General features: G+C 50.1%; 1 protein-coding gene across 2 annotated transcripts in view; it reads left to right on the plus strand.

Moving 5' to 3' along the window:
• Positions 1-23646, plus strand: part of PDE10A (phosphodiesterase 10A) — a 230988-nt gene that overhangs the window by 196786 nt on the left and 10556 nt on the right. For both annotated transcript variants that reach the window (XM_015558396.1, XM_015558397.1), the window contains exons 8-16: positions 1227-1382; positions 2799-2849; positions 3819-3877; positions 5593-5644; positions 6933-7075; positions 11010-11102; positions 13232-13418; positions 16183-16325; positions 22213-22296. In XM_015558396.1, coding sequence (XP_015413882.1) covers positions 1227-1382; positions 2799-2849; positions 3819-3877; positions 5593-5644; positions 6933-7075; positions 11010-11102; positions 13232-13418; positions 16183-16325; positions 22213-22296 — 968 coding nt within the window. The remainder of the gene's footprint in view (positions 1-1226; positions 1383-2798; positions 2850-3818; positions 3878-5592; positions 5645-6932; positions 7076-11009; positions 11103-13231; positions 13419-16182; positions 16326-22212; positions 22297-23646) is intronic.

A 23646-nucleotide genomic window follows, 5' to 3' on the forward strand; every position in this document is an offset into this window, starting at 1 on the left:
GGATGGGCCCTCCTGCTGGTTGCTTACACAGCTGCCATCAGCTGGCCACCACCTCGGAGCTGGCAGGCCTCAGGTGGCCTCGGCTCTCCAGGTGTGTCCCCCACCTCCCGGAGGGCGGCCTGGCACGCTCTTACGGTGGCGGCCCGGGTCCTAGAGGGGAAGTCAGACATGCCTATGAGGTTCCGAGTCTGTGCTCCCCTCATAGGTTCCGCCCTCTCTTCAGCCAGAGGGACCCCGTGGGTAGACACAGTTGTAGGGGAACTGATGAAGGACAGGTACAGAGGCCGTGACCAAGCGGAGCCCTCCAAGTGACAAGTGCACCAACAGGTTTGAGGTGCAATCCATTTGCTCTGGAAAACTAAATGAGATTCATGAAATGTGGGTTTTAATTGTGGTTCCGCCTCTAACTATCTGTATGACCTTGAACAAATCAGGTAACTAGTTATTTTATTTAGGAAAAGATAATGGAAAGTAGATTTCACTTTTAAAAAGTATTAAAAGTAAAAAAAAAGTATTAAAAGTAGATACTGTATAAGTTGTCATCTGAAAATGCTCTATTGTATACGCAAACTTTCAAAAGGTTTGGAAATTACACTAGTAAGTGTAGCTTTATGTGCTGTTCTAGATTCATGAAAAGCATCCCGCAGACAGCAGAAATTGAACAAGTAGAATAAGTTTCTTGATATTAATTCATTTGAGAGATTTGGCTAAGCTAGAAAATTATTAAATTCAAAGAATCAGTTTTTTGATAAAAAATTGCCAATTATTGGATGACTTGAATGTTTAATATTAGTCTTTGAGGTTCAGGTAAAATGACTATCATGAACATGCAATTTTGTGTTATCCTAACATTCAAAATAAAAGAGAAACATTTCCTATATCATTTCTTTCGTATGATATTTATATTTGAATTTTCACTTGTGACATTATACTTAACAAACCATTATAAAAGTTCTTGATTATTGCATGAAGCTGATGTGTGTGAGTGGGTTGAGCCCTGCTCCACAAAGGTAGGCTCAGAGCCGGGTTTGTGCAGGAGCCACGCTGCTGACGGTGAGCGTGTCCTGAAGCACTGCCGATGGGGCCCAAGGTCATTTGGTTTTTCCTTGAAAAGGTCTGCGTGTTATTGATGGTGAGTATGAGGTGATTTCTTCCAGTCAAGGGTCATGACTGCGTTATCCCATTTATTGTACTGAACTTACACCTTTTCTCATTTAATTTTTCAGGATGAACGATTTCCGGGAGGCACTGGACTGGAATCAGGGATGCGAATCAAGTCCGTTCTCTGTTTGCCGATCGTCACGGCGATTGGCGACCTGGTGGGCATCCTAGAGCTGTACCGGCACTGGGGCAAGGACTCCTTCTCTCTGCGCCAGCAGGAGGTGAGGCGGCGGGCTGGGCTGGGCGGGGCTGGGCGGGACTGGCCTCCGAGGGCTCAGTCAGCCTCTCAGTAATGAAGGAATGAATAGTTGAAGCCACAGTTTGCTTTTGATCCTAGTACTAATGATTTTTTAAAAACTTTTTTTGTTTTGTGGTTATTTAGAGAGGGGACTGGTTAAACTGGAGATTAGGCATTTTAAAGTGAGAATCCATTGAAACAGTAAAAGTAAGAGTACGTCCTATTGTAAATGAGACAAAGCAGTAGCTGACTCTGGAGAGTGCGCGCATTCTGGAGGTCCTCACGTTCTCCTAAAGGTGGCAGCTTCCTCCGGTCTGTCCTGTGTGAAGGTGCCAGCGCCAGACCCACGTGGAGGACAGTGCATTCTGTCCCCATTCCTGAGCTGGAACCGGCTCATTAATACATTAATAAAACGGCAGCGATGCCTGCCACACCCGGGTACGCCAGCCTCCCTCAGCGGCTGCACCTGCCCACTCCCTGGGTGGACATCCTGCCCCCACCGGCCCCTCCTCCTGCACTAGCCCCTGGAGCAAGGCTGCAGGCTCCCAGTCAGAGCCTGTGTGTGTCCCCGTCCTTCCAGCTCCAGCCCCTTCTGCAGGGGGACCTTTAGTGTGGCCTCTCAGGCGGCCCCCGGAGCATGTGTCACTGAGGCTTCCGTCGCTCCTGGTCCCCACTCCCAGTCCCCGGTCCTCTGCGGCCTCCATCGCCAGCTGATGCACTGTGCACACACTCGCTCTCTTTCTCGCCTTTTCTTTTTTTTCAAATATGTTTTTACTGATTTCAGAGAGGAAGGGAGAAGAATAGAGAGAGAAACATCAGTGATGAGAGAAAATCATGGATTGGCTGCCTCCTGCATGCCCCACACTGGGGATGGAGCCTGCAACCCAGGCCTGTGCCCTGACCGGGAATTGAACCATGACCTCCTTTTCTGTCCCCAAAGCCAGCCATTCTGTGTCCCTGTGCCCTTTCTTCAGCACCGAGGACAGTGCCTGGCACCTGGTGGACACCTGGTAAATACTCGCCAGGTGAATGGGTAGCAGAAGAAGTAGAATAGTTAGTAATGTGAGAACTCTTCAACTAAGTTTTAGAAATACTTCCTCATTTTAGAGTTGCTGTTAGAGGCTTTTGAATAGTATTGTTATTACACTAAAGTTATTTTATGTTAGAGTCCTTGGACTCTAGCTCTTTTAATCCATTTATTTTATTTTTTATCCAAAATGAAGGGGAACAAGGAAGCACTTGATTCCATTGTAAAGGAAGGAGGAATATAAAAGAGAAGTCCTGTCCATATTTGATGCTTTGTGCTTGGCAAAGTATTCCATGTGCAGTGACCTCAGACAGTGTCCTCCACGCTGTGGGTTGGCCCACCTGGCTAATGGCGCTCTTTCCCCTTCCTCAGGTGGCAACAGCGAACCTCGCCTGGGCGTCGGTGGCCATCCACCAGGTGCAGGTGGGTCCCGTCCCACAGCTTCCTGCCGGGGCGCTGGCCTCAGCCGTGGGCCTTCTGTTGGCACCTTAGCGATGATGTGATTTCTAAAACCTTCACCTACGCACTTCCATTTCCTTACTCGTTGGCTTCCCTAGGTGGCAGTTATTTTTATCTACTTATATACAGTTGCCCGTCATTTATGCAATCACGGGCATGTGTCCTATTAGAATCTTTGTTTCCCTCGAAAGCCCAGGATCAGTCTTCTACTGGTCGGAACATGGGTATTTCTCTAACTCTGTTTCCTAAGTTAAGGCATCCTCTCCACCAAATGGTGTGTGAACATCAGCATTGAATTTCAGACCCGGGTTCTCCAGAAAAGATGCCCTGTCTGCACACTGCAGCTTTCGTGGGAACTAGACTTGGAAGCTCAGGGACACGCGGGCTACGGTTCTGCACTGTGTCTTCCGCTGCTCCTCCTCATGTTTTGTTTTCTGAATCCCCTTCAGCCAGCTCGGCTCAGGGTGGGACCAGGGGATAGAGAGAAAAGTCCTAAGTGGGGGGAAGTGGGCTGAGGAGCAGGACTTCGGACCTGACACGAGAGAGTGGGTGGAAGATGTGTCCACGTCAGTTTCTCAAGCGCAAGGGGTTTTGAAGAGCCAGCGGCTCTGCAGGCCGAGCGTCTGGACCGGGTGCTGGCTCCGCCCTGCAGTGCTCTGGGTCTGAGCATGCTCTGGGCTCCTCCTGCCTCGGTTACACAGTCAGCCCCTAACCTGCAGTGTTCGCGGTGATCAGATGAGGTCATAAGTGTGAAGTGCGTATAGCACATGTAAGCCTTCAAGAAAAATGAGTTGTGATTGATAGTATTGCTACATTATAAGCCAGTGATTGTATTACACCTTTTACATTCAACAAGGTCAGTAGTATTCTGGAATGTTTACTTGTAAATAAGCAAACGTCTTTTATCCTAATGGCCTTTGTTTCATGTGGCAGCTCTGCAGAGGCCTTGCCAAGCAGACTGAGCTGAATGACTTTCTACTCGACGTGTCAAAGTGAGTGTGTGCTTTAGGGGGTGGGTGGCTGCCGGTGACTTCATTGGGCAGGTGGGCGGGCCGAGAGGATGGGGGCACTCTCACCCTTGCTCACTTGTTCACGCTGCCGGGGAAGGATGGAGACAGTTATGTGATGGTTCTCATTTGCAGTTTGCTGTGTATTTCTTTTAATGTATCTTATTGTTGAAAGTATTATAGATGTCCCCTTCCCCTGCCCCAACCCTTGTGTCCATGGGTTACACATATGGTCAGACACAGGGTGTCTTGTTTGTGGGAGAAAACTAACAGCAGTAGGAGAGGAATGTTCTAGTTAGTTCCTTCCAAAAAGACCTCTGGCGTTTTCTATAAATATCAGTCAGTGAAATGCTATTGTTACTATTTTAATTTCCCCGTGGACAGTAGCTGAGACAGAATTTTAGAGAAAAGGCCCATCGCCCGAGGCTGGACCTGAGGAACTGCCGGGCGAGGTGGCGGCAGGTCCAGGTACTTGACGGAGCCCTAGGTGCACAGGTCTTGCTTGTGCTTGCCCTTGAGACCTGAGGCTGCGCAGGTGTGGTCGGGGCCAGGGCCTCGGGGCTCACACGGGGAGAGCGGGCCTGCCTTCCAGGCTGCCAGCAGCCCTCGGGCCTGCCTGCTCTACCCTCACGCTCTCCTAGCGTCCGTGACTAGTTAGTCTGAAGTCGCCGCATTGTGTTACACTTAGTTTCTTCAACATAAAGTTAGAGAAACATGGAATTGAAGGAGATCCTCTTTGATCCCCTGATCCTTGAGATAAAGTGAAACAATAGCTGTGGGGCACGTGATAGTATTCAAAACACATCGAAAGGGAAGCCGTTCGGCATCTCTTGTCCATGTGCTTGAACCTCGTGTAAATTTCCCAAAGCCCCGCTCGTTCCCTCCTGTGACACAGCACTTGGCTCTGCTTCCCCCCTTCCTGGCCGAGATTCCTCAGGGTGCGGGGCCCTGAGCCCAAGTCTTAGTGTGTTCCAGCTAACGACGTCTTTAAATGAAAGGCATGGCTTATTTATACGCTGTCCTAATTCTGAGTCCATCGCTGGATGTACACAAACGTGTGCTGACAGGTGCCTCGCCAACACAGCCCACGCGAGAAGCCTTCTTTGCAAGGACTGTGTTACATGCCTGCACTCCATGCGCACTGGGTCCTCCAGTCACGAGGCTGCGTTTTGGTGTGTGCGCCAGCCACCTCCACAGCCCTTCCTCGCCACTCACCCTCCTGAACGTACATTCACTATGCCCTCGGGGCCTCACCAGCGTGTTTATTCTGCTGTTTTCTTCTCGATGAGTGACGTTGCTGCCTCAGTACAGTTCAGCTACCTTCGAACTTGTCGGGTTTTCAGTGGTAAATTTACATCTTAAGCATATTAATGAGGTGTAGCAAGTTTAAATGTTTTTCATTTCAGATCAGAATTAATGACAGTGTTACATGTAGTGAACCTAGTTTCATTCCTTCCTGCATCAGTACTTATCAATAAAAGAACTACTTCACGCTCCCTCTGAATGAGAGTCCTCTGGCTAAAGTCAGTAACGACATTCCATGTATCTGGAAAATGCTCTTGTGCCTTGTTCCACAGAACGGCAGGAATCAGACGTAGATGGTCACGTTTCATTTCAGTGAGGGAACAGCAGGGATGTGTCCCAGGGCCCATGCTCTGCCCTCACTAAGGTCACTCACCATTTCCCGTCCTCTTTTGCAGAACATATTTTGATAACATCGTCGCCATAGACTCTCTGCTGGAGCACATAATGGTAGGTTGCCGCTTGTTTACCAAGGCTCTGCCTTACCTTAGACTCATGCCTGGTGGAGGGGGGAATGTTTAAGGTGCCAGACGTGAACGTTTAGAGGGGTGAGAAGGGTCTGGAGGTGCCGCCTGGGGTTTTTTGGTCACTTGTATGAATTTTGGAAAAACACTTCAGCGTTTTTCATTGCTTAGTGGTGAGCATGGGAAACATTTATACTTTGGAAACATTGGGCTTCAAATGCCTTTGCATATGTTCTGGGTTGGGAATTCCCGGCCGAGTCTCCCCGACATGGAGGTCCGTGCTGCTTCACCTCCGCCGTCAGCTCATGTCTAGGCTCTTGGTCCTGCCCCATCGATCTGTCTTTCTTCCTCACAGACGGTGTCACACTGGCTGGGTTACGGTTGTTTTGTAGAAAGTTTTGAAAATGGGAAGTGAGAGTCCTCCAAGTTTGTTCTTCTTTTTCAGTAATTTTTGGTTCCTTGCAATTTCATATAACTTTTAGAAATCTACTTGTCAATTTATACAAAGAATTCCGATGGGATTCTGATAGGGATTGTGTTGAATTCATAGATCAATTTGGCATCTTAACAGCATTAAATATTCCAGCATGAACATGGGGTCTTTTTCTATTTATTTACATTATCTTAACTTTTCGAACAATGTTTGTAATTTTCAAAGCATAACTATTGTTTTATTTTGGTAAAGTTATTTCTAAATATTTGTAATGCTATTATCATGGAATTTTTTTCTTAAATTTATGTTCAGATTTTTATTGAAAATATATAGAAGTAAAATTGGTTTTTGTGTATTGATCTTGTATCCTTCAAACGTGATGAAATCATTCCCAATAGTTTCTTAAGTGGGTTCTTCAGGGTTTTCTGTAGCGGGATTATGTCGTCTAGAATCAGTGGCAGTTTTACCTTCTCCTGCCCAAGCTTTATTTGCTCCCCGTTTAATTGTCCTGTAGAACCGCCAGTACAATGTTGACTAGAGGTTGAGAGTGTGTACATCCTTGTCTTATTGCGGATTGTAGAGGAGAAGTATCCAGTCTTCTGCAATTAAGTATGATATTTGTTTTTTTGTAGATGGCCTTCATCAGATTGAGCAAGTTCCTTCTGTCCCTAGTTTTTTTAAAATCATAATTGGGTTTCAGCCTCCACTTTCTCTGCATTCATTGAGATAATGATGCGTTTCTTACTTTATTGTATTGCTGTCGCTGAACTGAGGATGTATTTCTGACGCGAAATGGATGCCTTTCTTGTCGGCTTAGCCGTGCTTTATCATCTGTCCTTAGATTTATGCCAAGAACCTGGTGAACGCCGACCGCTGCGCCCTCTTCCAGGTGGACCACAAGAACCAGGAGCTGTACTCCGACCTCTTCGACATCGGGGAGGTGAAGGAGGGCAGGCCCGTCTTTAAGAAGACCAAGGAGATCAGGTACACAGGCGCAGGGCCCGCCGCCGCCGCTCCGTGCCTCCCGCAGGGGCGCCGACCGCCTGTCACACTGTGGTATCATTCCCACCAGGACCCGCCTCCTGAAGGCAGTGCTTCTGGGAATGGCATTGCAGTGCCGGCCAAGCCGCGCCAAGAAGCGTTAGCGTCCCCCCGGAAACGCCGTCTTCGGAGGCGGTCCTTTTGGAAATCATGTTGGAAAAACTGACTAGTGCTCCCAGGTAGGTAAAGGCGCTCCCGCCTGGATGGAGGCAGCAGGTTTCCCGTGTCTCGGGGCAGGCGAGCTGAAACGGGGTGCCCACCGTCCCCACCAGTGGCCATCGGTCTCAAAGTCCAGCCGCAGTGGGCGCTGACCTGCAGCGTTGACTTGAGCTCGCTGTGCTGTAACTGAGCAGGCGGCGTAGTCAGTCACGTGACACTCCTGTTGCCTCTTGAAACCAAAGCAGCAGCTTTTGTCATTACCTGAGCGGAGCGGGTCTGTGTGGCGGCGGTGGCTCCGTCCTGTCACAGTCCGAGCCTGCAGGGAGCACTGTCAGGAATGTGTGGGAATCAAACTGAACAGTCAAACTTGGATTCTCTTTTCTTTATGTGCTTTGTCTAACGGCTTTCCACAGACCCCTCTGAACGCTTTGGTGGTCACAGCATCCCAGGAAAGCAGTGTTCTTGTTCACTAGGAATCGCTGTTCCTTTGGCCATTGTCTGGCCCATGGGGGTGCTAACCAGGTGTGAAGGGGACCATGTGATCCTGCAGGCACTCACCACTTCCCCCCAGTGGGCAGTCCTGCTCCAGGCCCTAGGGCAGTGATGGCGAACCTTTTGAGCTTGGTGTGTCAGCATTTTGAAAAACCCTAACTTAACTCTGGTGCTGTGTCACATACAGAAATTTTTTGATATTTGCAACCATAGTAAAACAGGGATTTATACTTTTGATATTTATTTTATATATTTAAATGCCATTTAACAAAGAAAAATCAACCAAAAAAATGAGTTCGCGTGTCACCTCTGGCACAGATGTTATAGGTTCGCCATCACTGCCCTAGGGGATAGTCCTATATTGTACTTGTGTGGCTGGCTGGAGACACGATTGAGGTTTTTAATTGTGATATTGAGGCTGGTTGTTTTTGGGTCAGTCAGCCTGGATCTAGTCGTAGGCGAGTCCTTTCTCTTGCGGAAGGTCCTTGCCCTCCCGGAAGTGCTGGTGTCTCACATGCTGAGGCCGGGCCCTTGTGGAGCCGTGTTCTCTGGGCTGGGAGCAGTGAGGGGCCAGTTGACAGGGATGTGTTTGCAGGGCAGCCGCCTGAAGTGGGAATAAAGGGACAGTCGGGCCACCCTGACGAAGCCATCCTGTGCAGATCCCACAGGGCATTCTGACTCCCGCTCAGGGCGTCAGCGTTGCCATAGCCAGGCGGGTCACAGCCCAGGAAAACTGTGACCTTGAAGCAACCTTGTTTCAGGCAGTGTTGGGCTCACCTTTCAGTGTCATCAGTGTCATATCCACTTTCTTTTGAATATTTTTAGTGACAGTCATCAGGGTGGAGCTTTATTTCAATAACTAGAGGCCCAGTGCACGAAATTCGTGCACTCTGGGGGGGGGGGTCTCTCAGCCTGGCCTGCACCCTCTCCTAGTCCAGAAGCCCTCGGGGGATGTCTATGACTGCTGTGGAGGTGGGAGAGGCTCCTGCCCCCGCTGCTGCGCTCACCAGCTGTGAGCCCAGCTTCTGGCTGAGCAGCATTCCCCCTGTGGGAGTGCACTGACCATCAGAGGGCAGCTTCTGCATTGAGCGTCTGCCCCCTGGTGGCCAGTGCACGTCATAGCAACCGGTAGTTCTGCCATTCAGTTAATTTTCATGTTAGCCTTTTATTATATAGGACTAGGGGTCCAGTGCACAAATTCATGCACCTTGAAAGGAGCTGTGGGCTGCGAGGCTGCGTGGGCACAGGAGCAGGTCTTGGCCCATCCTCTGCGCCCCCACCTAGCCCCTCCTGCCACGGCCCCCAGGCCCTTGTCTGCCAGCAGCCCCGCTCTCACCGCTGCCGTTCCCAAGTGCTGACTGCACCAGCTCTGCTTGCACCCGCTGACAGCGCAGAGGGATTGGGGCTGGCGCCAGCAGCGGGTGCAAGCAGGGCCAGTGCTGTCAGCGGGTGTGAGTGGCAGCTGCTGCCCTGATCACCCCTCAGGAGCAAGGGGAGGTGGAGAAGCCTTCAGGGGTGATTGGAACCAGCAGCTGCTGCTTAAACCAGCTGACGGCGCCAAGCAATTGGGACTGGCGCCTGGTGCCAGCAGTGGTGTGAACAGTGGCTCCATCGCAGGCTGCAGGTGCAAGCAGGGCCATCGCCAGCAGTGGGTGCAAGTGCTGGGCAGGACCACAGCGTGTGGGAGCAAAAATTTTTAGTAACCACCAGAGGCTCATCCCGATGATAGCAATCGGTGCCCTGCCTTGGTCTGGAGCCCCTGCTCACCTGCTCCACCATCCCTCCATGGCTGACACCTGCCATGTTCTACATGCACCCCCTCGTGGTCAGCACATGTCATGCAACTGGTTGTTCGGTTGTTCGGCCATTCAGTCTATTTGCATGTTAACCTTTTATTATATAGGATGATTATCTCTTATAATGTGGAAACTAGTATGAAAGCTCTGTCTAGCCATAGCAGTGCGACAAGATTGTGGATTGCAGACATCTTTGTTAACAACATTTCAAAATAACTGCATGACTGATGATAATATTGTATCAGAAAACTGTATATGAGAGAATCCTATATAATAAAAGGGTAATATGCAAATTGACCCTAACAGCAGAGTGACTGGGAATCACTGGTCACTATGACACACACTGACCACCAGGGGGCAGATGCTCAATGCAGGAGCTGCCCTCTGGTGGTCAGTGCGCTCCCACAGCAGGTCCTCGGCTCGCCCACAAGCCAGGCTGCTGGCTGCCAGCACGGCAGGGGTGGTGGGAGCCTCTCCCGCCTCCTCAGTAGCGCTAAGGATATCTGACTGCAGCTAGGCCTGCTTCCCGCTGGCTAATGGACATCCCCCGAGGGCTGCCGGGCTGCCAGAGGGATGTCTGACTGCCAGATTAGGCCCAATGCCCCAGAGAGCGGGCCTAAGGCAGCAGGTGGTCATTCCCTGAGGGGTCCCAGACTGTGAGAGGGCACAGGCCGGGCTGAAGGACCATCCCGAGTGCACAAATTTTTGTGCACCAGGCCTCTAGTGTGTTTATAATAGAAAATATTGATATTAAATATCAAAACATAATTAAGTATAGACAATGCTTGCATTTTTGACTTTTTAAATTCAACAAATTAGAGAAATAAAGGCAGTAGGAGTTTTAAAGTTTGTTATTTTTATAGAGTGCTGTATTGCAAATGCCTTAGCATTCCAGTCCTATGTCCTCTCTCAGAAATCAGTCGTGACTTGTGATTCTGGTTATATATGTGGTAGGACGTGCACTGCTATAGAGCTGTGTTCTTGCTTTCCTTGTACCATTGATATGTTGCAAATTTTAGCAAATTACTGAACCCAAATGGGCCTCAGTTCCCACCACAATGAGAATTAATGCAGAAGATGTAGGTTGAAGTGTCTTGTAAATTATAGTGTACGTTGTCAATATGAAGGATTGCTATTGGTCATTGCAGGAGAATGCTAATTAATTTTTCAATTTCAATTTGTGGTTCAGTATAAGTTCATATATTTTGAATTATATCTTAAATCAAGGTCTCAAGTGATTACTGTGCAATGTTTTTCTGCTTTACCTTTGCACAGTTTATAATAATAATATGATTTAGAATGTGTGAATGTAAAGTGAACCCAAGCATTTAAAGTGCTTTTCTGTTCAGTGTCTGGTGGCAGTTAATGGGTTCGGAGTGGGGGACAGCCTCTGTGTTTAACGAGCATGCTCCTCTCTCCTGTATTTGCAGGTTTTCCATTGAGAAGGGGATTGCTGGCCAGGTAGCGCGGACGGGGGAGGTGCTGAACATCCCGGATGCCTACGCAGATCCGCGCTTCAACAGGTGCAGCGAGCAGCTCTTGTCCCCCTTGGCTTTTGCCCTCCTGCTGAGACCCCTGGCTGAGGCCCCTGGACTGAGACTGCTGTGCAGCCCAAGCTCACACCCCATCACAGTCCGTCCTTTCCTCTCAGCTCTGGAACTCTTTGCCGCGACCCTGTTATCAGGAGTCAGTGCTTTCAGATACTTCACAATGATGGCCACCAGACCATTAGCGATACCCAGCTAACGGGGTTTAAAATATTATAAAAGCAACAAAAAGCAAAAGTGTGCAGTTACAAAGCTGCTTGTTTCTGTGGTGCCATCACTTGGTCCCGAGCGCCCTACGATAGCACCTGGTCGTAAGGGCCCACTTTAGGATGACTGTCCTGTCACTTACAGCTCTAGGGTGACCTGGTAAGTGACGTCATCTCTGAGCTTTAGTTTCCTCCTCTTTAAAGTGGGTACGATGATGCCTATCTTGTGGTTCTGTTTTTATTTCAAGTTTAGAGGAAATGTTTATACATGTCTGTCTGCTTTGCCTGACATGCGGAGTGGGCACGGGCACGGTTGCTGCTTCTGTCAGAAGCTGTGAGGGTCGGAGCAGGAGGGCGGAGAGGGTTTGGTTTTGTTCTGTTTTGTGTTTCTTCGGAGAACTAGAAACCGAGTCATGTAATAATAAATTTAGTAAACCTCTAGAAATTGAGTCTTAAGATTGATGCTATGATTATTAGGGAGTAATCAGATATTTTGACCAGAGTGTTCAGTTAAATCAAGCATTCAGTTTATTTTAAGAGACACTTAAACGAAATAAACAATAGGAAGTTCTATCAGGTATTTTTTGATTAATGTCAAACACACACAGCTCGTATCTGTTCTAGTGGTGTGTTTTATCAATAAGGAGTATGCAGAATGTCTGCTTTTTCAGAAAAGCGCAAACTCTATTTGATAAATAGGCACAGATTTTAGCAGACACCTCCCAACACAAGCCATGCGAACGGCCAGTGAATGCAGCGTGTTTGAGGTGAGGGAACATGAACTTAATCGAGGGTGAGATCCCACTACACACCGACATGAATGGCTAAGATTTTTAAGGTCAACATTAGCGAGGGCTGGCAGGGGCGAGGGACGGGCCGCTCCCGCACTGCGGATGGGACGTGTGATGGGACAGCGCTCGGAAAGCAGTTTGTGGTTCTTGTAAAGATAAGCAGGTGCTGACTGTCCTCGGTCAGCTCTGCTCGGGTGTCGCCAAGAAAAACCGTAGCCCCTGTCCACGAAGAGGTGGAAGCCAACCTTCAACGCGGCCTTGTTTGTACTTGCCACACACTGGCCGTCAGCCGTTAGTCATGTCCATGAGCTGGTGCATGGTCAATAAACGGTGACACACCCGGACCATAGAATCCTACTCAGTGATCAAAGGGCGGGACCCTGCTCCACGCAGCCCCGTGGCCGTGTCTCAGAAACACTGGCCTCAGTGGGAGGAGCCAGGCACACAGATCCCACCCCACTAGTTGCCTAGTTTCACGGCTGCCTCTGTGGAACGGAGTCTGACTTTCAAAGAGTATTTCCTCGACTTCCAAGTCGGCAAACTTCTCCTGAGAGTCAGAGCAGTGCTTTGGGCTTTGCCGGCCACGGCGTCTCTGCTGGGAGCCGGGCAGTGCCTTAGGGAGTGGTGTGGTCTAGTCCACGAGAGCTCCGTGTGCAGACGGGGGGGCTGGTGCGGGCCCACTCGGCACACCCATGTATGTTTGCAAAGCAAGTTCACCTCATGTGTAGCCAAGGCCAAAGGCACATGCTTTCTCACCACATTGATTCTAGTTTTCTCTGGATCAGCGTTGGTGTTATCCTAGGAATGCTGGGCCCTGAAAACGGAGCAATAAGCAGAAGGCCTCTGGTCCTGTTTTGAAAAGCTCTTGAGAACAAAAGAACAAACCGGTTAGAATGTTTTTGAAAAGGTTTAAGTAGAGCACTTTCAAATGCCATATGGTCCTTGAATTTGGAAGCTAACGGCTCCATTAGAGGTATTTGTAATAGAAGCACGTAATCTGCAAAGCGGAGTTGAGGTTTATGGTAGAATAAGTCGTTTACCTTCTGTTTTGTGTGTGCGTGTGTGTGTGTGTGTGTGTGTGTGTGGTTGTTTCCCCCCCTCCCCCCAGGGAGGTGGACCTGTACACGGGCTACACCACACGCAACATCCTGTGCATGCCCATCGTGAGCCGCGGCAGCGTGATCGGCGTGGTGCAGATGGTGAACAAGATCAGCGGCAGCGCCTTCTCCAAAACGGACGAGAACAACTTCAAGATGTTCGCCGTCTTCTGTGCGTTAGCCTTGCACTGTGCCAACGTGAGTGATGCTTTTGAATACCTTTCTCACTACTCAATAGTAACTGTAAAACAATGGCAATAAAGTAGTGTAAGGGGTGTCTTTTTTTTCCATTTAAGTTTCCTTCATTAAACCAAAAACACTAATTCCTGGTGGCTCAAATTTAGAAAAAGCCATGCCTTGGAAGAAAAAAAAATCTAATATTTTGCATTTATTTTAAGGTGTGAATCTGTTTTTTAAAAAAACGAAGTTGCCCTAGCCAGTTTGGCTCAGTGGATAGAGCGACGGCCTGAGGACTGAGGATCCTGGGTTTGATTCAGGTCAGGGCACATGCCCAGGTTGCAGGCTCAATCCCCAGTAGGGGGCGGGCAAGAGCAGCCGATCGATGATTCTCAGTGATTGTCTCATCTTTGATGTTTCTGTCTCTCCCTCTCCCTTCCTCTCTGAAATCAGTACAAATATATTGGGGGGGGAAAAGAAGTTAAACGAGGTGAAATGTTCAAGCCTAAGGTCTGTGTCGCAGTGTCCACTGGGATGAATGAGGAAGCGTGCGCTCTCGGAGCCTTGCTGTCTGTCACCACAGGCCTCTGCGGGCTCACGCGGGGCGGGGCCCTGAGGACGTGCGGATGTTTGGACCAGGAGCAGAGGCTCACCTGTCCTGCCTGCTTGCCCACTGCAGGAGTCTCCGCCCACCCTGTGAAGTCTCCCTTTAAAGTAGTTGAATTTACCATCTTTTCCATGTTTCCATTTTCAATGAGTTGAACATTTAGTCTGTTATAAACTCTAAGATTCCTTTCGTGACAGGACTGGGATTTCAAAGTTAGGGAACATTTTATTAACTTCTTGATAAAGTGCAATCAGTAGAAATGGGAGTTATCACCTTAATAATTCAGAGAAATTGCCTTTTTGGAAAGCGAACCATGTTCCACAGGATTAATTTTGTAACTAATGGAAACGGCTTAACCAGAACTAGGACCAAAAATGGGGGGAAACAGCACTTCAGGGGCGGGAGGAAACTGCAGCTCGGAGCTCCTTCCTGAGGGCACCCAGCTTCCTTTGTGGCGCCAGGGCGCCCTCTCCTGGGGGACATTGAGTGTTGCATGGCTCATCGGAAAGAAACAGGATATCAGCTATCTTTTCGCTTCAGATTCTATCTCTCACCCATAAATAAAAACAGTGACACCTTACATTTGTTTATCTTCAAAGTTGCAGAGAGTGTAATTTCCAGTATATTCTGAGTATTGATTTTTCCCTTTTAAGTGAATCCAGTGGAATCTTAAGTGCTGTAGCAACTTGATACCTATACAGCCCATTTAAAAAAACAATGACAAGCTCCAGTGATTGGAAAGTCAGCATCATTCTCTTCTCTCTGCACATATTTCTGTGACCCACCAAAGTTTGTTCTAATACAACATCTTCCTGCCCCTCCCCGTGTCTTCACGTGGTCCTTCTGCAGTGCCTGTCTGTTTGCAATCTCCTCTCCTTATAAGGACTCTAGTTGTATTGGGTTAGGGCCGTCCTGTTGAGCTCATTTTGCCTTAATTACCTCTTTAAAGACCCAGTCTGTAAACGCGATCACATTCGAAGGGCTAGGGTTTCAATGTCTGAATTGTGGGAACACATTCCGCCCCTAACAGGTGCTGGGTATGGAGCTGACCCGGGCCTGTCCTGTCTCCGTTCATCGGGACCCGTCCCCCACTTCGTCCTGCAGGCCGGGGCTGTGAGCATGTAGTCCAGTTTGAGGAGCGTGAAGGACTCCCACAGAGTGATGTGCTCTCGCACCTGCAGGCAGGCACCCCCATTCCCGTGACGGTGGCCGCCCGATGGAGGTTTCTCCACTGGGACTTGCCCCCTTGTCTCATCGTTTCAGCAGAGAGTTTACCCAGAAGCCTCTGCGTGTGTTTCTCTTTCTGTTTCTCTGATTGCACGTTGGCAGCTCTAGTCCAGCCGTCTCCCTGTCGTCCCGGAGCCTTGCTCTCTGACGGCCCCGAGATGCAGCATCGCTCGTGTGCCTACTTGTGGTTCCCTTTTGTGTTTAAGGGGCCGGGAGCATTGCTCTCACTCATTAGAAGGTGGAAGCAGGGAGAGTGTCATCGAAGTCGTTTCTCTGAAATTGACTCCAAAGGAGCTGAGGAAAGTGGACACGGAAGCTTTAGTTCGCTCATGGCCACACAGCAAGCGGCATTAACACTGAAGAAAATAATTGCTTTCCCAGCAAACTCCATCCTGAAGAGAGCACTTTGAAGACAGATGTTTACCGTTTTTTCCTTGGCCTGAACCTGTTTGATGATACAGGGTGGGCAGAAGCCAGTGTGCAGTTGTCGGTGTGGATGATAGTGCAGTGATCAGTCAGAACACAAGACAGACTCTTCCACTACCCACAGCTGTAACCCTTCGCTTCTATAAAGATTCAGGCTCCTTCCCGAGCCCTGGTTGGGGCGTGTGCAGGAGGCAACCAATCGATGTGTTTCTCTCACACCAATATTTCTCTCTGTCTTTCCTTTTCTCTTTCACTCTCTCTAAAAAGTTAATGGAAAAATATCCTTGGGTGAGGATTCACAACAATAGGAACAAAAAGACAGCCATTCCAGGGTTACTCAGTCTTTTCAAACACACGTGGTGGTCTGTATCGTACCCGCCAGGTCGCATGGGCGGGGTTCTCCAGTGTTGGTGGCGGTGGAGTAGAAATAGGTTTAGGGGTGGTGGTGCCAGGCGCTGTGCCGATGCTTCCACACCAGACCCTGAACTGTGATGACACCACGTTCCCTCACCTGTCTGCCTGCAGATGTACCACCGGATCCGCCACTCGGAGTGCATCTACCGCGTGACCATGGAGAAGCTGTCCTACCACAGCATCTGCACCGCTGAGGAGTGGCAGGGCCTCATGCGCTTCACGCTGCCCGGGCGCCTCTGCAAGGAGGTGGAGCTGTGAGTTCCTGCCCGGCACGCGGGCTTGGTTTGGTCCGCCTGGAAGGGAAACGGGTCAGAGAATTTGGGTCACAGATGGCTCAGTCCAGGTGCAGCTGCCCTTTCTCCCTTCCGAGGGGATTCCAGGTCTCGGGGTACAACTTGTCAGGTCTCATATTTAAAAACAAAACTGAACACAATTTTGAAATGAGTTAACCTAAATGTTAGCTGTTCTCTGTAGGCTTTTGTACAGTTTACACTATATAATATTTAATATTTAAATGGTATTTAATATCAGATTCTAAGTTTTTGGTATAATTTTAAATTTACAAATTTGAGAAGCTAGTAATTCAACTTTCACAATTTGTTTTCCAATCCTTTGCTCTATATGCTAAGGTATGCAATTGCTGGTGGTAGAACTTCTGGTAATTTGTACACCCATTGTAAGTACAAGCCAACACTTTCACGGCATAGAAACTTCCCAGAAGTGACCCAGAGCTGATAGTTGCCTTATGATTGGGCAGACAGTGGTGTTAAGTTAATTAAACAAGGAGGCCCTGGGATGAGGGGCCTCACTGCCCTGGTGGCCTAGGGAACAGGTGGACACACAGGGATAGCCCATCGCCAAAGAGCCAGCCTGAGACTTCACCTGCAGCCAATCAGTGAGCGCCTCTCTCTGCTGCTGCCAATCAGTGAGCTCCTCCCTCTGCTGCAGCCAATCAGTGAGCGCCTCTCTCTACTGCCCCTTCTCTCTGGTCTCCTCTCCTTGGATGCAGCCCTTCCCACCACCTTAGGGCTGGCACTGTTGGTTGAATTGATGTTGGCTCAGATCAGCTCATAAAATGTCAACTATGCCTTAGTTTATCGTTTAATGGTATAATAGTATGCATCTATCTATAATAATAAAAGCATAATATGCTAATTAGACCGGACAGCCAAATGACCTTCCGGATGAAATCTGGGCTGTGAGAGACAAGGCAGTCGCTGCAGCTCCCAGGGCTGAGCCCTTGCACGAATTTTATGCATCTGGCCTCTAGTCCTATCTAATACTAGAGAAACATGGTAATTAACTGTAACTTTGCTACCCTTCCCATTGGCTAATCAGCGAGATATGCAAATTAACGTCCAGCCAATATGGCGGCCGGCAGCTGAAGCGAACAGGGGGCTTGCTTGCTCCAATGAAGGAGGAAGCCAAGGTTCCCCACCTGCCGCTGCTGGCTTCTGAGCTTGCACTCTAAGCAACTGTGTTGCAATTATAGAACCTCAACAAACCTCAGAAACCTGCTTTCAGCCGTCAGAGCTGGAGCGAGCAGGACCGAAACAATGTTACAATTATAGAACCCAAACAAACCCAGATCCCTGCTTTCAGTAGCCGAGGTCTCAGAGCTGGAGCTGAGACTCAGAGCTAAAGCTGGCTCGCAGTTCCAGTGACAGCCATAGAAGGTAAATAAAGCCCAGAATAAAAAAAGAAAAAAAAGGAGAAGTTGGGAGCTTCAGTCACCCACCAGCCTGAACACGGCCTGCAGCCCCTCACCCAGACTGGCCAGGCACCCCAGTGGGGACCTCCGCCCTGAAGGGGGTGTGGCCAGATGCAAACAGCCATCATCCCCTTGTCTAGGCTGGCCAGGCCCCCCAGTGGGGACCCCCACCCTAAAGGGGGTATAACCAGTTGCAAACAGCCATTATCCCCTCATCCAGGCTGGCCAGGCACCCCCGTGGGGACCCCCACCCTAAAGGGGGTATAACCAGTTGCAAACAGCCATTATCCCCTCATCCAGGCTGGCCAGGCACCCCCGTGGGGACCCCCACCCTAAAGGGGGTATAACCAGTTGCAAACAGCCATTATCCCCTCATCCAGGCTGGCCAGGCACCCCCGTGGGGACCCCCACCCTAAAGGGGGTATAACCAGTTGCAAACAGCCATTATCCCCTCATCCAGGCTGGCCAGGCACCCCCGTGGGGACCCCCACCCTAAAGGGGGTATAACCAGTTGCAAACAGCCATTATCCCCTCATCCAGGCTGGCCAGGCACCCCCGTGGGGACCCCCACCCTAAAGGGGGTATAACCAGTTGCAAACAGCCATTATCCCCTCATCCAGGCTGGCCAGGCACCCCCGTGGGGACCCCCACCCTAAAGGGGGTATAACCAGTTGCAAACAGCCATTATCCCCTCATCCAGGCTGGCCAGGCACCCCCGTGGGGACCCCCACCCTAAAGGGGGTATAACCAGTTGCAAACAGCCATTATCCCCTCATCCAGGCTGGCCAGGCACCCCCGTGGGGACCCCCACCCTAAAGGGGGTATAACCAGTTGCAAACAGCCATTATCCCCTCATCCAGGCTGGCCAGGCACCCCCGTGGGGACCCCCACCCTAAAGGGGGTATAACCAGTTGCAAACAGCCATTATCCCCTCATCCAGGCTGGCCAGGCACCCCAGTGGGGACCCCCACCCTAAAGGGGGTATAACCAGTTGCAAACAGCCATTATCCCCTCATCCAGGCTGGCCAGGCACCCCAGTGGGGACCCCCACCCTGAAGCAACAAGATGGCGGCTAATTTGCATACTGAAGGCGGACCGCACCGGGCAAGGCTATCCGCGGTCCGGGATCCAGATCTGTGACCCTGCTGGGCAGGGGGCAGCGCAGGAGGCTGTCCGCGGTCCCTGGACCCAGATCTGTGACCCTGCTGGGCGGGGGGCAGTGCTTGAGGCTGTCCACAGTCCCAGGACCTGGATCCGTGACCCTTCCTGGCGGGGCAGCAGTTCGCATAGGGGAGGATCGGCCGGGGTTGGGCAGGGCAGGACGCCTGGCTTCTGCCCAGCCCCAGTCACTCTGGGCAGGTGAGCAGTGCAGAGAGCCTCTGGACAGGGGAGGCAGGCCGGCAGAGGGCGGCCTGTACTCTCCACATGGCGGTGGTGACAGCTGTGAGTGCGCCAAGTGGAGCCTGCAGGCTGAGGTGAAGTAGTGCCTGCAGGCCATCAGCGCCCAGGAGTGGCTGCGCAAGATCTGCCTCCTGGCCCAGAAGGTGCAGGATCGCAGGGACAGCCACCGTGGCGGGCCAGACTGACGTCCTCCTGGCCGCACCACAGGGGTTTGCGGACTGCAAAGTCAGAGGCCTCCGGTGTGCACATCCCCCCCTGGCGTGCGAACATCCCCCAGCACACTGTCACCCTCCCACGCCTGCAATAGTTGCAAACCAAGGCGTGCACAAGTTCCCCCCGCCTCTCCACCGCACTTCCATCAACCCAGCATGCCTAACACCCCCACAGGATGTGCACACATCCCCTCTGATGCGCTCACGTCCTTTGGAGAGTGTCTGGGTGTGCTGGGTGCTGAGGGTGGGCGCCTGTGAGATGACAGAGAGAGGGTGGAGTGGTGATGCCCTGTTCCCACGGAGGCCAGTGCAGCTACGAGATCACCTCTGGGGGGTTAATGCAGGTGCTCAGGCAGGAGCAGGTGCAGACAGACACACCTGGTGGACGGGCGGCCCTCATTGAGGTGCCTTTGGTCAGCGTTCAAGATCAAGAACCCAGAGGCTGAGAGGAATTCCGTCCTCTCAGTGAAACAGTGGGATAGTCGGGGCGACTGTAGAGGAGGAATGTGCACTTTGAGTGCAGCACCCATGAACGAAGGCTGCCCTGAGCCTCGCTTGCTTGGGGCCTAGCGCACTCCTGCCGGGCAGCGGGTGGCAGGACGTGCTTTTCCGAATTAATGAGAGAAAACGTTAATTCTCCTGCTGCCCACAAAGGTGGAAAGTGAAGTGGGGAGACATGTGGGGAGTGAGTGAGGTTCCCTGTCTGGGGGTTCCAAATCTGCTGTTGGTTTCTTTCACCGCTGACTAGAGATATACAGGGTGTCCCCCCAAAATGTATACACACTTTGAATGCCTACTAATTCCAGTGGTTTTAAACTTAAGAAAGAAACAACAATGGAGCTGTTATCTGTTAAAAGTGTGGGCACAGACAGGTAGTTGGACATTCCCTGAGGGGTCTCAGATTGGAGAGGGTGAAGGCCAGACTGAGGGGCCCCTTCTCCCCCCTTCCACCCCAGTGCATGAATTTCATGCACCAGGCTACTAGTATATATAAAAGCCTAAGCGACCATCTGACTGGTAGCTAGAACGTGCACTAACCACCAGGGGGCAGACGCTCAACACAGGAGCTGCTGAGCTGCAGTGACTTGGCAGCTGCGGTTCTCGGGTGACGCACCCCAGAATTGGACTCCCTCCTCTCTGGTGCATCACCCAAGAACTGCCCTCTCGCAATCCGGGACCTCTCGGGGGATGTTGGAGAGCTGGTTTTGGCCCAATCCCCGCAGGCCAATCCGAGGGACCCCACGGGTGCATGAATGCATGCACCGGGCCTCTAGTTGTGCTATATTAAGAAATGTATACATTTGGTCTTTTAGTTGTTTTTTCGCAGGAACTCCCAACAACCTGTGATACAGGTGAGGGGGTGTCTTTCCTTGTTTTTAATAAAATTCAACTGTACAAGGGTTTATGCCAAGGAAGAACCTTTAGAGCAGTGGTTCTCAACCTTCCTAATGCCGCGACCCTTTAATACAGTTCCTCATGTTGTGGTGACCCCCAACCATAAAATTATTTTCATTGCTACTTCATGACTGTAATTTTGCTACTGTTATGAATTGTAATATAAATATCTGATATACAGGATATATTTTCATTGTTACAAATTGAACATAATTAAAGCATAGTGATTAATCACAAAAACAGTATGTAATTATATATGTGTTTTCCGATGGTCTTAGGCGACCCCTGTGAAAAGGTTGTTTGACCCCAAAGGGGTTGCGACTCACAGGTTGAGAACTGCTGCCTTAGAGGGTGAGGTCTGGGTGTCAGGAGCAAGCCATGTGATTAGGACTTCTGGGGGTGCAGGAGGTGGGGATGAGGTCATCATCAAAGGCCAGTGACTTAGTCATGCCTGGAGGTGAGGCCTCCCTCCTGAATAAGGTTTGAGAGTCGTCCGCGTGCGCGCATCACATCCTGGGGTGGGGGAGCCTGAGAGCATGGAGCCTGTGCCCCTGCCCACAGCTTGCCTGTGCCTCCCTTCCCCCGGCCCTTCCTGATGTGCTTCCTTCCTACTGAACTCCAAGTAGTAAGCAGAGTGCTCCCCGGAGTCTGGGAGCTGTTGTCGCACGTCATCAAACCTCGGCTTCGTAGCTGGTTGGCCAGAAATCGGAGTGGCCCGGGCTTGCAGTTGTCAAGTGAAGTGAGGGGCAGTCTATGGGCTGAGGACGGGGCCTGTGGCTTAGCTAATTCCAGGTGGTGTCAGGACTGACCTGCATTGTGGAGCGTCACTGGGTGTCCGCAGGGGATTGGAGAACTGCTCAGTGCAGAAAACTCACACCTTTGGTGTCAGGAATATTATGACTAGAGGACAATGTGTCTTTTTAAAATACTATACCATATACCACTGTGTTTATTTAGGTTAAATGTCAGCAAATTAGCAAGTGAAAAATAGGTAAAAACTTTGGATATGTGTTTATATTTATGAAAATTGTTTTGTGGCTTTAAATAGGAGATAGGATAATCTTCAGCTCTAAAGAAATTTTTATAAGGTTTTTTACTCCCTTATGTAATGTATGTGCATTTTTCATAATAGAACTTTTTTACTTTTTCATTGCTGTGATAGTAATCACAGCATCCCCTTGTTATATATTGTTTGAGAGAAAGTTAAGCAATTACAGTGAAGCAAATATTGCACTAAGTTCCTGAGGGCATGAGTGGCGTTTCCTTCTAGAAACCTCTACGTCCAGCAGAGACGTGACTGAGGCAGGGGAGTGGCTGACCCGTGTCCCTCAGTCCTCAGTGGACAGCAGTTCCCCTGCCTTCTTCTCGTTAGCATTTGTCCTGATGTCGGAACAAACGAGCCTTCTCTGCGTTTCTTTTCAGGTTCCACTTTGACATCGGTCCTTTTGAAAACATGTGGCCTGGGATTTTTGTCTACATGATCCATCGTTCCTGTGGGACGTCCTGGTACGAATGAAACATCCTTTTTAGACTGTTGAGTGACATGGCCCCTCCCTTACCTGGATGCCCTGTCAGTTTCGGGGTGGGGGGGGGCGCAGTATTAACACATGCTATATGTAAATTGCCTTTTCTAAAGATTTAATGTTAGAAAGGCTAGTAGACTTGGACAGAGCTGCAGCCCTCTCGTTTTCCCCATAGCGGCTATGAGCTCTGTCCCTCGGCTCACAGCCATGGATAGAACCAGGTGGCCATTAAAATGTGGGGGAGCGAACTTAGGCTGTTTAACTGGAAGAGGTAGGAGTTCCCCGTCCACATAATCGCACACTGCTTTGAAGTGTGCTTGGGAATGCACGCATGCATTTGTATCAACCTTCAACTTCCCTGATGTACCAGTCAGAACAGGTAGAGAGGAACAAGGGTCCCTTCACAGCCCAGGCCTGTGCCGGTCACTTCCTGGGGCTGCTGCTCACATCGCAGGCCCCTCGCCGTGTGGCCCAGAGGAGCACCTTCCTCTCTTGCCGCCCGCTCGTGGCGGAGCTTAGCTTCTCTAGAGCCACTGAGGCCCGTGCTTTCTCAGTACATCAGTGACTCTTTACACGAGTGCACACAGGGCGACGAGCTCTAGTTAATTCTCACCTGCTAGTATATCAAAGAGGCTGGCCATTTGGAGCTCTTAAAATGGCATTCCTTACACTCTAAGGACATTTGCAAATTTTCAGTGGAGAAAATATAGGTTACATATTTTTAGAAGCTTTTTGAACCCTCATTTCTTTGGTATTTCAAAGAGCCCTGTTTTGTCTTGTGTTTTTGATTTAAGCTGCCTTAAAATCCACTGAGAAAATTGAAGCCCTTCAATAAGTATGAATACATGGTTATGTTATAACATAACATATGATAACCATATTGTATAATGAAAATGCCATTTCTACCATGCACTGTGTCAGGATAGAGTCATTGCTACTAATAGTTTGAGGGCCATTTAATTTGGATTCGTTTTTAAAAGATAATCACTCATCACCAGAATTCCCATGGTATACACATTTGTAGTTCGCGAATCTGAATATGCTTTTGGGAAATGATTAGGTCCGAATGCTCTTCAGCAGATGGTCAGAGGTTGTCCGCTGAGCTCGGGTCGGGATGCCTGCCGGTGAGGAGGGCGATGGGCGGGAGGGATGGGGAGCCGCAGCCGGTCAGGTCCTCCTCCCTGGTGGCGGCTAGCACCTCAGAGAGAAGCTCTTATAGAGCCCTCCCCCCACACTGGCCGGAGAGTCGAGGGGAAGCGTGAGTGAGGGTCCCAGACCCTCACGGTCATGTGCGTTCAGTACAGACCAGAGACCTCTCCTGGGCTAATTGACT

Source organism: Myotis davidii, unplaced genomic scaffold, assembly GCF_000327345.1.
Source record: "Myotis davidii unplaced genomic scaffold, ASM32734v1 scaffold592, whole genome shotgun sequence".
NCBI lineage: Eukaryota > Metazoa > Chordata > Mammalia > Chiroptera > Vespertilionidae > Myotis > Myotis davidii.